General features: G+C 43.5%; 3 protein-coding genes across 3 annotated transcripts; 1 reads left to right on the top strand and 2 right to left on the bottom strand.

The window, feature by feature from the left end:
* Window positions 1-2,706: 2,706 nt before the first annotated feature.
* On the bottom strand, window positions 2,707-4,316 carry LOC101961805 (histone H2A type 3). The gene has a single exon (XM_005342558.5). The coding sequence runs from the start codon at window positions 4,200-4,202 to the stop codon at window positions 3,810-3,812; it is 393 nt and encodes a 130-aa protein (XP_005342615.1). The 5' UTR covers window positions 4,203-4,316; the 3' UTR covers window positions 2,707-3,809.
* Window positions 4,317-4,318: 2 nt separating this feature from the next.
* Window positions 4,319-5,785, top strand: LOC101962087 (histone H2B type 3-B). Its single transcript, XM_005342559.5, has one exon. It carries the CDS (start codon window positions 4,503-4,505, stop codon window positions 4,881-4,883), a length of 381 nt encoding a protein of 126 aa, XP_005342616.1. The 5' UTR covers window positions 4,319-4,502; the 3' UTR covers window positions 4,884-5,785.
* A 2,340-nt stretch (window positions 5,786-8,125) lies between these two features.
* Window positions 8,126-10,643, bottom strand: LOC101962379 (H2B.U histone 2). Its single transcript, XM_005342560.5, has one exon. It carries the CDS (start codon window positions 10,541-10,543, stop codon window positions 10,163-10,165), a length of 381 nt encoding a protein of 126 aa, XP_005342617.1. The 5' UTR covers window positions 10,544-10,643; the 3' UTR covers window positions 8,126-10,162.
* Window positions 10,644-16,948: the final 6,305 nt, after the last annotated feature.

The raw sequence follows: 16,948 nt of genomic DNA, 5'->3' as shown, positions 1-16,948 counted from the left end.
TTTTAGTTATTTATATGCAGTGCTGAGAATCGAACTCAGTGCCTCACGCATGCTAGGCAGGTATTCTACTTCTGGGCTACAACCCCAGCCCTGGTCACGGTTTCTTAAACCGTATAGCAGAACAAATACTTACATAGCATTTACATTGTATTATGTACTAGAAGTCATTCTAGGTGACTTAAAGATTTTAGGTTAGACACAAATGGCATACTATCATATATAAGGGTTGTAACCACACTTAAGGTTTGGTATCCACAGGATCCTGAAGTCAGTCCCCTGTGAGTTCTGAGGACAACTACAATGTCCTCTAGGTTCATCCATGTGGTCAAAGATGTCAGGGTTCCATCCTTTTTAAAGGCTGCATAGTGTTCCTTCCACTGTCTGGACATCACATTTTCAGTGTCATTCATTCCTTGGTGGGCACACAGAGGATTGTCTATCTTGGCTGTTGTGAACAGTGCTGCTGTAAATACAGGAGTGCAGGTGTCTCTTGAACACATACACTTCATCTCCATTGAATATGTGCCCAGAAGTGCAATTGCTTCCTATGGTGGGCTTTACTTTTCATTTTTGAGATAGGAGATTATTGGTTATGTGGATGAGGCTGCGAGAACAGACCCAGCAGAACAGTCTAACATGAGGGCTGAAGGGGGACAGACCCACACTTGGAGAGGGATACAGACACAGCAAAGCCAGGCTGGAGCCCCACATGACACAAACTGTCTCTAGGGGTGTCTCTGAGTCTGCCCCAGGTTGCATTCTTCTGGAACCTCATACTTCTTTTTCTTAACTTCCTTAATTAAATGCCTGCCCTAGGGAGGTGTGTAGAGGGACTGAGCTAATCCTGACGAAGATGTGTATGCAGGGACAGTGGGCCTGGAGAGGCCTCCTTGCTCCTACAGACACAGAAGTGGGCTGGCCCAGCAGAAGTGAGCTACACATGGGCACGTCCAGAGGTATCTGCTGTGACCACCCAGAATGATTCAATGTCCCACCTTATAAGTGGTTTCCAGATGATGGCAGGAGCAGCACCAGCGCTACTTCATTCCACCTAGAAAGCATTCTACCTAAAAAGCATTCCTCCCACCCCTCCTCCTTTCAGACATCTGGTCTACTTGTACCTGGCCCTTCCAGGGCTCCTCTGTTTTTCTCTTCTTTGGTCCTCCCTGTTCTTTTTATTATTTCAGACACATTCAGTTATCAGGATCAGATTTTTAAAAATTGAGGTGAAATTCATGTGACGCATGGTGAACCATTTTTAAGTGAACAGTTCCAGGAAATTAAGTACATTCACAGTATTGTGCAACTGTCATCTCATCCTGGTTCCCAAACATTCTCATCACCACCAAGGATCCTGTACCCATTAGGCAGTCCCTGTTACTCTTCCCCTTCCTCCAGCTCCAAGCTACTAATCTGCTTGCTGCCTCTCTGAATTTGCCTGTTCTGGATACTTCATGTAAATGGAATTATATAATATGTGTGTTTTTGTGTCTGACTTACTTGGCGCAATGTATGAGGTTCATCTATGTTGTAGCATGAATCAGTGCTTCATTTTCTATAGTGAGGATAAGGCCACTATTGTTGGCCTTATCCTCAGTTATTTCTGCCTTCCAGACAGTGTGAACAATGCTGCTGTGAACACTTAAGTACAAGTGTTTGTTGGGTGCATATTTTCATTTCTCTTGGGCATATTCCTAGAAGTGATTTGCTGGTCATGTGGTGCTTTCTTCCTTTTACAAGAATCTAATAAATGTTCTCTTAGAGAGACAGGTAGTTCTTTACATTTCTGAAACTGATAATCTGATAGATCCCCAGATCTTAGGAGCTGACCAATCAGAGCTTTTTGTGATGATGGAAACATCTTCTATCTCTGCTTTCTAACATGGTACCTGCTGGCCATGCAAAACTAGAGCTCAAATGAAATTACTCATTTACATTAAATCTTAATCAATTGAAAATAAACAGCCCTGTGTTTATTGTTGCTGTGTACTGGATGGTTCAGTTTTAATGGCAAAAGATGAAAAGCTACCATGAGGAGACCACCGCCATTGCTGCCCTCTTAATAACTCATTTGAGTAATTTTTATGTAGATGTGAAAATCCATGGTGATACTTGAAATATCTACATCCCAGTCCCTGAAAGTTTCTTGTTAAATGCCACTTAAGGTAGAATGTGATAGATATCATCCAAAGTACATGTATGAAGACACGAATTGGTGTCAACATACTTTATATTTAACCAGAGATATGAAAAATTGTGCTGTATCTATGTAATAATAATTGTAATGCATTCCGCTGTCATTCACTTAAACAAAATCATTAAAAAATGCCACTTAAATGCCACTGAGACCCACAGAGTCATGAATACATGTAGTTAGAATTGCAGGCTATCACTAGAAACGTGAAGAATCTCTGGAAGATCAGTCTTTGCAGCCCGTTTTACTGAAGTAGGGCATATACACATGTTGCATGAACTACATACTTTCTGTGAATATTTTAATGCTGAAAACCATACTATTAGAGCAGCTCCTTATCAATTTTTATGCACTAGTTTCCCACACTGGGATATTTTGTAAAGGCAAGCAGATTTGTGATTAGCTCCACAGATGGTATCTAGAGAGCCCTGGTTTGAGCAGATCCAGTTTTAGTAGGATAAATACATATTGTGTGCAAAATTATATAATGTATATTACATAATATTCCTGAATTGCATTGCTGGCGTGTATTTATTGTTTATAATAAAATTAATAAAACAGTACAGGTAATAACAAGGTAAAAAACATACCATTTACTGAGCTCTGATTTTTGTGGCACACATCATTCAAGGGATCCTGATAGATCATGACAGAGCTCACCTAGTCCCCTCTATTAGGGTAAGTGCTATTAAAACGGCCATTTCTGTCCAATTTGCTTGGAGCTCTCCAGTCCTCCTTTTTAATAAAAAGTGGAGATAATGAAGTAATCTTTCGAAAAGTCCACACAAATGCTACTTTATCTGTCACTAGCAGTTTTAATTTGCTGTTTATTAAAATGTAAATTTAAATATGCTAAACTCAGAAACCTAATTCAGTGTACAAATTTTGTTCTGACTTAAGCAAAAGTGAATCTTCAACGTTTGACCAACTCAGATTTAAAATAAAACTTAATTCCTTTTACTCATTCATGAATAAATCTTAAAAAATGTTTACACATCCTTTAAGACTAACAACTTGGTTCTTAAGTATTGAGAACAGATCTAGCAAACAAAACCTTTACCAAGACCTTTTGAAATCCCAGTTCAATTAGATCCTGATTTTGGAGGACTTTGTTAAAATTTAGCTATTTTAACTGGTTCACTCTTGTTCCAAGTGTAAACCCTAAGATTCACCTATCAGAATTCCAAATGGCAAATTTTATTAAAGTGTAATACACTTTTAATATCAGATGAACCGACCCAATTGTCCCTAGGAGAAAAAAAAACGCAATCCTGACTTTTTTGGAATCCCAAGTACCTGTAATCGGTAATTCTGGGGACACTTAACAGAGGATAAAGCCCCACTATTCGCAAGCAAATGGACAGGTCCGGAGGTTTTCCCGGCCTCTAGCAGAAGCCCGTCGCCCACCTCGCGCACGTGCGTGTCCCTCCCTTGCGCCATGGTCCCAGTTTGAGCCCTTTGCTTAGACTAATGCGCACTAATGCTCTTAAAGGAATCGAAGGGGACCCCGCCCCAGGCCAAAAGGCTTCGAGCTCAAAGCGGCTCTTTTCTAGAATCAGTGGTGGCTCTGAAAAGAGCCTTTGGTGTCCACGGGGCGCGCACAGGCGGCAGGGCCTCACTTGGCCTTGGCTTTGTGGTGACTCTCCGTCTTCTTGGGCAGAAGCACCGCCTGGATATTGGGCAGGACGCCGCCCTGGGCGATGGTCACGCGGCCCAGCAGCTTGTTGAGCTCCTCGTCGTTGCGGATGGCCAACTGAAGGTGGCGGGGGATGATTCGCGTCTTCTTGTTGTCACGGGCCGCGTTGCCCGCCAGCTCCAGGATCTCGGCCGTCAGGTACTCGAGTACTGCAGCCAGGTACACCGGTGCGCCGGCGCCCACGCGCTCTGAGTAGTTGCCCTTGCGCAGCAGCCGGTGCACGCGGCCCACCGGGAACTGTAGGCCCGCGCGCGAGGAGCGGGACTTGGCCTTGGCGCGCGCCTTGCCGCCCTGCTTGCCACGGCCAGACATTTCTGACGCAGAGAAGAAGAAATCGAAAAACACAACAAGGGATATCAGGACTAGAGTCCCCAGCGAGCCCTTATATACGATCCGGAGGTCGGTTAAAAAGCATCTTCTGATAGGATGGCATCGATAGCCAATCAGAAAAGGACACCAGCATTTCCCGCCCCCCTAATTTCCGAGCGATGACATAGTGAGACGTTCTATCCAACCAGAAGCGAGTAGTTCCTGATCCTTCATTTGAATTCAAGGCGTACAAATAGAGTTGTTGTGGTCCTCCCTGCAGTCTGTCAGAGGAGACCCGCCATCATGCCGGATCCTTCCAAGTCCGCTCCGGCCCCCAAGAAGGGCTCCAAGAAGGCCGTGACCAAAGCGCAGAAGAAGGATGGCAAGAAGCGCAAGCGCGGCCGCAAGGAGAGCTACTCCATCTACGTGTACAAGGTCCTCAAGCAGGTGCACCCCGACACCGGCATCTCGTCCAAGGCCATGGGCATCATGAACTCGTTCGTCAACGACATCTTTGAGCGCATCGCCAGCGAGGCCTCCCGCCTGGCGCACTACAACAAGCGCTCGACCATCACGTCCCGCGAGGTGCAAACGGCCGTGCGGCTGCTGCTGCCCGGGGAGCTGGCCAAGCACGCTGTGTCGGAGGGCACCAAGGCCGTCACCAAGTACACCAGCTCCAAGTGAGGCGCGTCCCTGGCGCCCCGAACCCAAAGGCTCTTTTCAGAGCCACCCATACAGTCGAGAAAGGGTTTCGAACACGGTGATGGGTTATTAACCCTATGTTTTACCTATACACCTTAGCGATTCCCAGTTACTGGGTGAGTCCCGCCAGTGAGTGAGCGGAGTGTGGGAATGTAACAGCCCATTGTAGAGGAACGGTGGAAACGGTGCCCTTGCGAAAAAGCAGGCGTGCAGGTGAGGGGCGTCGCTTCCCCCAGAAGGCTCTAGCGTCGGTCTTCTCACCTGTGTTCCCTTGTCGAGATCATGGGTGCGCCAAACCACGAGTTTGGGGAGGCCTTGGGTGTTGTAACGCTGCCTGGCGGTGGCGCCATACCACCTTTCCATCCCTGCCCGTATCAGACGTCTTTATCCTCAAGCAAAGTACGTCCCGGTAGGATGTTTGCCTGGAAAGATCCTGCAATGACAGTATGCTGGACAAGAGGGAAGTGGAGGCTGGCGGATCACCGCAGCGCTTTGTGCGCGAGCTGGGTTAGTAAGTGACAGCTGCCAGCAGCTTTCACCCTTAGTGGTGGGGGGAGGTTAGAGGAACGGAATTACCTTGTTTTGAGCAAATGTAACTGCCTCCCCTTTTGGCCGCATGATTTTTCTGTGAAGTGTTAGTAACTGAATTCTTTTCTTCACATTCATGGCATTTATTTAAGGAGTGCCATTGTGCTTCAGGAAAAGCATTTTGGCATGAAGCTTTCATACTGGAAGGGACACGGCTTATCTTTTTCTTGCTTTGACTTATTTATTAAAAGAAAAAGAGGATTAATAATGATTCTTTGAGCTGTTGTGAGAAGTATTGAGAGTTTGTACCATTGTCTCCAGCAAGGACATTTTTAAATAAAATTCTGTAAAACACACGCTTTTTTTTTTTCTTTTAAGTGTCTCCACAGGGCCCTAACCTGTCATGTGTCTGGACTGGTACAAACTGGCAGACTGGTGGGTCAGGGGAGGAAATGTCATCACAACAAGGTCCTCCCTAAAATGGCTGTATCACCACCCTGCCTCTTTCCTGCTTGGGTCCACATAAAAGGATTTTTGGAAATTTCACACGTTTTAAAGTTGTCACCTACTGTATTTTTATAAAAAATTCAAATAGCTGCAAGGATGCACATCCCAACATAGGACATTTTAAAAAGCAAAATGGCCACATCAGTATTTTAAATATACCTATTGGAACATCAATTTGATATCATAATCAGTTCATAAAATACATGATCAAATTCTATATCAGCTACATATTTCAGGAGATGCTTATTTTCTGCCTGAACCATTATTTTTCCATTTTTCTTCTGCCTCAGGATTTTACCCTACAGCAATTATAGGTATTATGGTTTATCTATTACTTTTCTTGCAAAAAAAAATCAAGGTTTTTTTTTTTGCAAGAAAAGATTTGAATACATTAGATAACCAAAGATTTCTTTGGTCTGAGCAGAGGCCTGGTGTGGTGGCTCTCGCCTATAATCTCAGCAATTCAGGAGGCTGAGGCAGGAGGATAGTGAGTTCAAAACCAGCTTTAGCAACTTAGTGAGGCCCTAAGCAACTCAGTGAGACCTTGTCTCTAAATAAATACAAAACAAAGGGCTGAGGATATGCCTTGATTGTTAAGAGCCCCTGGGTTTAATCCTCAGTACCAAAAAAAAAGAAAAAAGAAAAGAAAATATCTGGGCAGTATACAATTATATATATCTTAGAGACAAAAAAAATAAAATATCTGGGCAGTACATATGTATATATGTATATATTTTAGAGACAGGGTCTCACTGAGTTGCTTAGCACCATGCTTTTTTTGAACTCAAAAATCCTCCTGCCTCAACATCCTGACCAGCTGGGATTACAGGCATGCTCTACCCTGCCGGTGAGACAAGTATATTTTGATAGATCATGAGCAAATAAGAAAAGTTTAGTGAAACTGGCTCTTTAATGAGATGGCTGGTAGTTCCTCTGTTCTTCTTTTCTTGGTGACTTCTGCTGCAAGTACCTGTGCCTCCTTCGGCATAGGTGGTCTTGTGTAGTCTCATGCTAGTAGTGTACAGCTTCCCCTCCATTCCATTGTTTTCTATGTTTAAAAACTTAAGGAAATTGGGGCTGAGATTGTGGCTCAGCAGTAGAGCGCTTGCCTCGAACGGGTGGGACCCGGGTACGATCCTTAGCACCACTAAAAATTAAAGATGTTGTGTCCACCGAAAACTAAAAAATAAATATTAAAAAATTCTCTCTCTCTCTCTCTCTCTCTTAAAAAAAAAAAAAAAAAAAAAACTTAAGGAAATTGGTCAAACACAGTGACACATGCCTGTAATTCAAGCAACTGTGAAGGCTAAGGCAAGAGGATCACAAGTTCAAAACCAGCCTCAGCAAGGCCCTAAGCAACCCAGAAAGACCTTATCTCTAAACAAAATATTAAAAAGGGTTCCAGATGTGGCTCAGTGGTTCAGCAACTCTGGGTTCAATCCCCCGTACCAAAAAAAAAAAAAAAAAAAAAAAAAAGGAAATTGCTGGGCCTTGTAGTACACACCTGTGATCTTAAACTACTTGGAAGACTGAGGCAAGGGGAGTGCAAGCTCAAGGTCACTTGGGGAACTTAGAGAGATCCTGTCTCAAAAGATAAAAAGGACGGGGGTATAATTCAGTGGTAAAGCACCTTTGGGTTCAATCATTTTATATATTTTTATATGTATATAAAATAATTGTTTATGTATATACACACACACATATATAAACACATTAGGAATGGAAATTCTGCCATAGGTATTTTATGTTTATATATATATGTATGTAAATATGTATATATGTATGTGTATATGTGTGTGTGTGTGTGTGTATAAACACAGTAGAAATGGAAATTCTGCCATAGATATTTTACTCAATTCTTTACTTTCAGTAATAATCTGAAGCTTAAAACAGTGATCTGTCATTGAAAGTAAGCAGGACCTGTCAATAGTCTTAATTCTCTCAAGATATAGGATCAATAGAGAAAATGCCTGAATTCAGTGCTTTCCACTATGAAACAGATGCCAGATGACTGAGACCTCCAAACCCTAAGCCTCCTAACAACCTAAATTGAGAGTCAAGACTTTAAAAATATTTTTTAATTAAATTTATTTCTTGCAGTGCTGGGCAATTGTTCTATCACTGAGCTACATCCCTACCCCAGAGTTGTTTCAAAGGAGTGTTTATAGTCACTAGAACTAGGCCCACAGTTCCATGTGATTCTCTACCTTCAAGAGCTGAATTCGTAGATTTAATAAAATGAAACTTGTCTCCAGCAGAGTGATTGTGTTAGCAGTAGACAACATTGTTTAGTCCAGAGAGTCAATGAACAAAACATAGCACCGTAATTTCCAAATATAACTCTACAAGAATACATTTTGTTGTAGATAATGCAAAACATGGAGTGAGTTTTCAGGTTTTCTAACTGCTCTGACTAAAGTCTGAAGTAATAAACTGCCTCTATTCGCTACACTGGCAGGCCCAGGGCCAGAATGGGCAGGACTTGTTCCTCTCTCCTAGCCTGGGGTTGTTAAGGGAGTGCCAAAGAACTGCTATTGAGATTTTTGTCATCAAGAAAATTGGGAGATTGTCTATGGAACCCACGTCTGTACTTACATTATTATATAACAGATAAAAAGAACAATCAGGTTAAGTTAAACAAAGACAGTGCACATCAAATATTTGAAAATCCAGAGGCTAGGGCTGGGGATGTGGCTCAAGTGGTAGCGCGCTCGCCTGGCATGCGTGCGGCCCGGGTTCGATCCTCAGCACCACATACCAACAAAGATGTTGTGTCCACCGAGAACTAAAAAATAAATATTAAAAATTCTCTCTCTCTCTCTCTCTCTCCTCTCTCACTCTCTCTTTAAAAAAAAAAATCCAGAGGCTAAGCTAGGACTTAATTAAGCATTCTATGGATCTGAAAATATTATAAAATATTATAAAATATTATAAAATATTTTAATAAATAAGCAGGGCTCTAGAAAAAATTGGGATTTTGCAGGCATCCAGTCTGGAATGCATTGAAGTGTCTGCCCTTCCCCCACCTCAGCTAGACCTTTCAATTCCAATTTGCTAATTTGGGAATAGAGCAAAGAATTTGGAGGGAGATAAGGAACTGTCTGTCTCTTTAAGAAGAAACTACAAACACAAGGAAGCGAATGTACTGTAGGAGACTCTAAGAGGTTAAACAGTGACAAAAATGCTTGGCTGTCATTGGAGGTGGTGTGAGGAGTAAAACAGGCCATTGTCCACTGGTGGGAACCAAGCTGCAAATCCGAATTCATGGAAACTGGTCTCCAGAGTGAGTAGACCCTCGGTATTCTTGGTTGAGAAATCGCCGATATTTCACCCATTTTAGAGTGCACCTCAGTCCCAGTTAGACTTGCATCCCTTGGTTATTACTTGATACCATTAAGTAGACATCATACTTACTTTGAATATAACGTATTGGATTTTTCTTATTAAAAATCTCCTTTTAATGTTTCACTGTTTGCTAGGCTTAGTTATATGTTTGTAAGATACATTCATATTCAGACACATACATACACACATACATTTCTGGGGCTGAAATAAAATAGATTTTTCACCGTTTGCTATGGGGGAAAACCCATGTATGTGTATGGAAGAACACAGATCTTGCTGGGATATCCTAGTTGAGTGAAGCGGGTGCCCATGAACCAGATGTGGTGTTTCCGAAATGAAACGCGACTTAAAGGACTGATTATGTGAAACACAACTGCAGTTTGCTTTCCCACAGACGTTCGCGGTGGTTAATGGAGGGAGGGAGGGAAGGCGAAGAATGATGTTTTCAAGCCCTCCAGCCAGGGCGGTATAAACACAAAAGGCATCCTCCAGCCTCACGCACGAGGGGACACGGAGTGGGGTGTGGGGTGGCAGAGGATGGGCCAGAGGAGCTCGGTACACTCCCCACGCAGCCCGATTTCCTCCGGTGCCATCGCCTGGACCGTTCCAGCTTCCTATGGCCAAAGCTGACTTGATTGATTTAAAGCAAAACAGACACAAAGAAAGCAAGGAAGGGGATGCGGGGGGGGGGGCGGGGGGAGATAAAAGTGCCGTAAGGAACAAGAGGTCCAATCTTAGGAGTTATGTCCTCCATTGCGCAGTGCACCCTCCCCCCAGCACCCGATTGGATCACAGGTCACAAGAGGAGGTGGCACACTCCTTTTTGAGCTTAGAGGTGGCTCTGAAAAGAGCCTTTGGGTTCGGAGCGCCAGGGACGCGCCTCACTTGGAGCTGGTGTACTTGGTGACGGCCTTGGTGCCCTCCGACACAGCATGCTTGGCCAGCTCCCCGGGCAGCAGCAGCCGCACGGCCGTCTGCACCTCGCGGGACGTGATGGTCGAGCGCTTGTTGTAGTGCGCCAGGCGGGAGGCCTCGCTGGCGATGCGCTCAAAGATGTCGTTGACGAACGAGTTCATGATGCCCATGGCCTTGGACGAGATGCCGGTGTCGGGGTGCACCTGCTTGAGGACCTTGTACACGTAGATGGAGTAGCTCTCCTTGCGGCCGCGCTTGCGCTTCTTGCCGTCCTTCTTCTGTGCCTTCGTAATGGCTTTCTTGGAGCCCTTCTTGGGGGCTGGAGCTGAGCGAGAAGGCTCCGGCATGACGAGGTGGCGACTGAACGGACTGGGATGGTAATGCGTGGAGAGCAGGGCTATTTGTCATCTTTATATTCAAATGAAGGCTCCAAATCTCTAGCATCTGATTGGACAGCCTGTAGCCGCGGCCGAGACCACGAAGACTTTATGTAAATGAGAGATGCCGATTCTTCTTTCCTATTGGACCATAGTTCAACCAATCCAAAAGCGCATAGGCCTTGCGCCTGCGCTCAGGTTGTGTGTCTTTGTTCAAACCCTTTGTTTTAAACCCAGAGGAGATCTTAGGGTACTCTGCGTATCTGGGCTTGGCTAAAAGGAAAATGACAACCTCGGGTCTGTTTTCTCTGCTATGAGGCAAATACGCAGGCAACAGCTAGAGAGAGAAAGCTTGATGCTTTTCCAGCAAGACGGAGGAAATGGCAGCTCCCACTGCAGTAACTGTTTATTTTCCTCATTCTCGCAGCCCTCTATAGACCAAAGAGATGCACTCCTTTTAGAATTCAAGAGCGAGGCCCGGGGCGGGGAATCAAGAGCAAATCCAAAGGTTTCTTTGGGAAATACTGAGAATGCACTTAGGTACTTCCATCGGAAGTGTGTAGCCAGACAGTTTTAACCGTGGAGAAGAATAAAACGTCAGTTTTTCATATTGTTTTGTTATTATTGTCCACGAAAACCCTGAGGTGTCAACCAGATTGCTATATGCTTGAAACTGGGATTTCACCAGTGTCCTAACATCTCCAGGGGCAGGCACGATTACTGTTGATTACTGTTACACTGTAATAGGCTTAGGGCACCGATCCCGGGTGCCTCCCCTACTACAGTGCCTTCCAGTAGAGAAACAAGGTGTTACACATTCCTATTTCTCACTTATTTCAGCATCTTCTGGACAGCTGGCTAGAAAAACAGAATCTTAGGCGCCCCCCACCCCCCAAATGGATGAGTCAGATCCCATTTTAGAAAGATCCTTGCACGCGTTATATACAGCGAGAAGTCCTGCGCTGGAAGCCATTTAGCTGCTCTACCTCGGGCATTTAGCTGCTCTACCTTCTTCGCACCTCCACTTCTTCATCTTTAAAATGAGGTATCAGTGGGCTTGCTGTGAGTTAATGTGCCGGAAGCAGCTTGCAGGGTGCCCGCAAGTGTGTTTAATTCTTTCCTTCTCACAAGCCATCCAGACAGCAACAGCTTGGGCCGCCCCTCCAAGCTCCTCTTCCGGTTCTAGTACATTCACGCATAGCACGAGCCTTTTTCTTTCCCGCTGCAACACCGACTCAGCTGGGATCATCAGGGCAAAGGTGTGCCTTTCACCTCCTCATCTCCAGGTAGAACACAGCGTGGCACCTGACAGATGCCAGTCAGATCATGGGAAATGAACAATCCTGCTAGCCTGGCAGCGCCCTCTACGGTAGGTTGTTCTGTTGGCTGAGGTTCCCAGGGGCATCCTGTGCTCTTGGGCTTCCCGAGCTGCTGTGCCTATTCTCAGCATATTGTTTCCTCTTAAAAACAAACAAACAAACAAACAAAACCCCCCAAGAATTTAATATATAATAAAGATAGCATCACAACTCAGTGGAGAAAAAAATGGCCCAATTGTGTCAGAAAATGTATTAACTACTTGGGGGAAAATTAATTATTCTCAGCTAGAGGAAAGGCTTTCAACGTATTTTTAAAATTATAGAACTATGACCTTCCACACACAAAACTGGGGGTAAAATTATTTGCAATAGGAGACAAACAAAATATTAATATTCTTAATATAATAAAAAACTTATTAGTAAAGAAAAAACATTTTACAAAATAGTAAACTAGACTATGAAAAGACAACATGAAAAACATTAACTTCACTAATGTCAAAGGGATGCATATTAAAAATGATAGCTGAGTGCAAAGGGGGACTCCTGAAATACCAGTGGCTCAGGAGGCTGAGACAGGAGGATCACAAGTTCAAGGCCAACCTCAGCAACTTATCCAGGCCCTAAACAACTTATTGAACCCAGGGGTGCTTAACCACTGGGCCACATCTCAGTGTTTAAGCACCCCTGGGTTCAATCCCTGTTACCAAACAACAACAACAAAATGAGATATCACTTTTCACCTATTAAAATGATGAAAATAAAATATACACTATGCAGTGCAGGCATACACTTTCTTTCATACATTGCTTGAAAGAAAAAACAAGGTGGCAATCTATTCCAATATGTGTCTACATTATATACTTCCTTCCAGAAATTCCACTGTCAAGCATCAGTCTCTTAAGGAAATAAACATGGCTGGGTGGGGGGGTGGGCTGGGGGTTGTAGCTCAGTGGTAGAATGCTTGCCTCTCATGCGTGAGGCCCTGGGTTTGATCTTCAGCACTGCAAAAGAATAAATAAATAAAATAAAGATATTTAAAAAATAAAATAAACATGCTGGAACAGAGCTTGGCAGGAAGCTCCATCAACAGCATCCATAATAAGAAAAAAATAGAAACAACCTTGAATCACAGCCCACTTTAACAATGAATGTCATGAATTTACTGAATATTTTAAAGACTATTTAATGATGAGGTAATAATATTCATTAAATAAACACAGCAGTAAGGAAGCCTGCCTTGCATGCTTCTCCCAGGGACCACCACAATGTAAGTTAGAGGATGTAACTGAAAAGGGCCCTTCCAGCTTCCACAAGGCCCCCTTCTGCTCCAAGCCCCTGCTCCAGGCCTCCAGCTGAGGCCTTTCTCAGGACTCTTACCTATTCCCTCCCCTGCCTTCCTTTGTTACTGGACCCTAGTGCAAACACTTGACAGGCACACTTGCATTACCTTAAAAGACAGCTTTCCCACAGTACCTATCAACTGGTTTTGCTCCCCCAACACCTCTCTTAGGAAATGAGCTGTTTCTCCAACCCCTACCTCCATTCCTCAAAGCTTCCATTATTTCCTGCATATGATAGGCACTCAAATGATCCAGTAGTATAAATCTAAATCTGATAAGAGAAATCAAAATACTGTTTCAGAACTAGACAGGTTACTGTGTGCTTTCATTTCCTTCAAATTTTCCTCCATCTTTTCTAGAACAAATTCATATCATGCGTGCTTTTATAATAAAAAGAGGATAAACAACCAGAACCATATTCTTGTTTCTGTTTTAACTGGCTCCTCAGTCAAGATTAGAGATGTGCATGCTTGCCCTGGGATCATAAATGAAACTCAGTTGTATGATTTCCATATATTTTGGAAAATGTTTAGGACCTGTGGAAGATTTGGTGGTATTATTCCTCCTCACCAGTGGCCAGCCAAATACATAGAAGGTTTAGCTGTGAGGAGTTCTGCTGATTCTACCTGTGACTTTTCAGGGCTTATCAGTAGATCTGCCAGATGTTCTCAGGTCTACCAGGGCTGGTCCAGTTCTGTGATGTAATCCATTCAAAGCTCAGAATCTACAGGTTCAAACTCTCAAAGTGCTCCCCAAATAGCCTCCTAAGTTCACCACCTTGCCCCAGTATGGCCCCATATACTGGGGGGACTGGGTTGCTAGGACTGAATTGTGGTACCCTGAAATTCATAACTATTAGCATGACTTCCCACACCTGAAAACAAGCTTGTACTTGGAGATATGACCATTAAAAAGGAAATAAAAAGCACCTTAACCTCATGGTACTGGGGTCCTTTCAAGAATATATTAGGACACACATGCGCGCGCGCGCGCGCGCGCACACACACACACACACACACACACACACAGCAAGACTATAGGAGTCAGGAGGAGGACATTCATTTGTAGCAGGAGGCATCAGGAAGAACCACCTTCTTACAAACACCATGATTTTGAACTATCAGAATTATGAGAAAATAAATTCTAGTTCTTAAATGCATTCTGGGTCCTAGTATTTTCTTGGATAACAATTAGACATAAATTATAGAGGAAAAAAAAAAAAGAAAACAGAAGAGAAAACAAAAAGAAGTCTAAGACAGTAATATATGGCATCTAAAAGACTGAAAAAGTACCAAGCAGGACACTTTAAGCTACTGATTACATTAGATTTGTAATCAAATCTCATGCAAAAATCTCATGCAAAGCTGAGATTCCACCAGGAATCGGAACAGAGAATCAGCGCTTCATTGAGGACATTATCAACCCAAATCCAGAATCCTGTCAAAACTAAACCTATGGGCCTTGTCAGTTATTCCCCTCAGGGTCCTGTCAGTCCTCCCCTCAGGGTCCTGTCACTCCTCTCCTCAGGGTCCTGACCCTCCTTCCCCTCAGGGTTCTGTCAATCCTCCCCTCAGGGTCCTGTTAGTCCTCCCCTCAGGGTCCTGTCAGTCCTCCCCTCAGGGTCTTGACCTTCCTTCCCCTCAGGGTCCTCTCAGTGCTTTGTAAGGGTCGTTAATTCTTCTGGTTAAGGCATTGTGATTTCTTCACTTTTGTACTTTTTGTGGAAATTCCAAGTAGTTCTAGTCAATCCTTTAATTATGTCTTTTTGATTTCTTTGTGTTTGGAAACCCCAGAGGTATATTTTGGATTTTTTGTTTCTTAGTTTATGGAAAGGGCATTTTTTCTTTTTATTGCTTCTGAAATATTTTGAAAATTGGTGTTTTTATTAAAATGCCAAATTTGGTAATTGGTTTTAATGTAGTTTTTTAACGTCAAAAGTTTGAAAGTATGTCAGGAATTTTCATTATATCTGGTGTTAAAGTCAACTCATCATTTATCTTTTTTTAGTTAGCCATTTATTTTGAAAAATTCATTTCTGTCCCTTTTCAATGTGATGTTTGGGATTGGGGCACTTTCTCTTACTTGTTGGCAGTGATTTTGGGGACAGCCTGAGCTCCAGAGTGTCTGGATGTGGATAATGCCTGTGGATGGCCTGTGCGGCCTCCTGGACCTGGCGGACTCTTTAGCTCTCCTCAAGTCCCTCCCAACCTTTCCTCTGCCCTTCATTCCTGCTAGGGTTTGAATACTGTCTGTCCCCACTGAAGTGCAGGTTGAAATCACCATTAACAAATAGTAGAAGCTGGGTCCTTTGAGAGTGATTAGGGCTCTGATCTCTTGATTGGATTCATCTGTCCTTCTTTAGAGAGAGAGAGAGAGAGAGAGAATTTTAATATTTATTTTTTGGTTTTTCGGTGGACACAACATCTTAGTTTATATGTGGTGCTGAGGATCGAACCTGGGCCGCACACATGCCAGGTGAGCACTTGAGCCACACCCCCAGCCCTCATCTGTCCTTCTTTAATAGATTAGGATTGCTATGGTTTAGATATGAGGGGTCCACCCAAACTTGTGTATAAGACAATGCAATAATTTACAGAGGTGAAATGATTTGATTATGAAAGTCGTAAACTGTCAGTGTATTAATCCACTGATGTAGATTAATTGAACAGCACTTGTAGGCAGGTGAGATGTGGCTGAAGGAGGTGGGTCACTTGGAGTGTGACTTTGGGATTTTTATTTTGTCCCTGGTTAACGGAGCTCTCTGCTTCCTGATTGCCATGTTCTGAGCTGCTTTCATCCTCCATTCCCTTCCACCCGGATGTTCTGCCTCACATTGGGCCCAGAGCAATGGAACCAGCTGTCTATGGATTAAGACCTCTGAAACTATGAGCCCAAATAAAGGTTTCCTCCTCTATGTTGTTCTTGTAGGGTCTTTTGGTGAAAGTGATGAAAAAGCTAACTAAAACAGATGACTAATGAGTCATCTTGGGAGTGAGTCTTCAATAAAATCCACTTTGGTGGGGTTTCTCCTGTGCTCTGTATATGATAATCCTCTGTTGCCCTGGGATTCTGTCAGTAAGTGCATCACCAGATGCAGTCTCTTGACCTTGGACCAGAACCATGAGCTCAAATGAACCTTTGTTATTTCTTTATAACTCTCCAGTCTTTGGTATTGTTTCAACAGCAATGAAGCCAGATTTAAAATTAGGTAGTCAGTGTAGTTAGGTAAATCGGGTCTAATATTATATCGAGTGAAATCTAAAATGGAGGCCATGCTGATATTGATTCCAAAAACGCAGGACAACTCACGGAATGTTAATGAAAGGCCCTAGGTCAAAGTCCACCCCCAAAGAAATGTTAATGGAACCCAGGAAACAGCCCCCAACAGATTTGGAGATAGCCCATCCCAAAGAAGTGATAGTGAAGTCCTTCCTGCCCAGATTACTTGTTTGGCCCACCTGTGTCCCAACTCTTCCCCTTTACATTCCATCAGCAAAACTATAAAAAGGGGAACACATTCACCTTCAACGAATTCCACCTCTTGGGTCCCCTTCTTCCCCCGGGAGAAGTCTTTTCTGCTGTCCTTTAATAAACTTCTAATTTCTACTCTGACTTTGCCTCGGCATGCTTCTCTGGTGTTATTCTTCAACATTGGGGAAGCAAGGACTCGTCACCGGTCAACAGCGGTAACAGCAACAGAAAACAGTTTATTGTTG

The sequence above is a fragment of the Ictidomys tridecemlineatus genome (assembly GCF_052094955.1).
Source record: "Ictidomys tridecemlineatus isolate mIctTri1 chromosome 1 unlocalized genomic scaffold, mIctTri1.hap1 SUPER_1_unloc_3, whole genome shotgun sequence".
Lineage (NCBI taxonomy): Eukaryota > Metazoa > Chordata > Mammalia > Rodentia > Sciuridae > Ictidomys > Ictidomys tridecemlineatus.
This window is presented reverse-complemented; position numbering and strand designations above follow the sequence as displayed.

What these genes read in the sequence shown, in the direction of transcription:
- LOC101961805 (XM_005342558.5), bottom strand. Translation starts at nt 4,202, where the DNA reads ATGTCTGGCCGTGGCAAGCAGGGCGGCAAGGCGCGCGCCAAGGCCAAG.
- LOC101962087 (XM_005342559.5), top strand. Translation starts at nt 4,503, where the DNA reads ATGCCGGATCCTTCCAAGTCCGCTCCGGCCCCCAAGAAGGGCTCCAAG.
- LOC101962379 (XM_005342560.5), bottom strand. Translation starts at nt 10,543, where the DNA reads ATGCCGGAGCCTTCTCGCTCAGCTCCAGCCCCCAAGAAGGGCTCCAAG.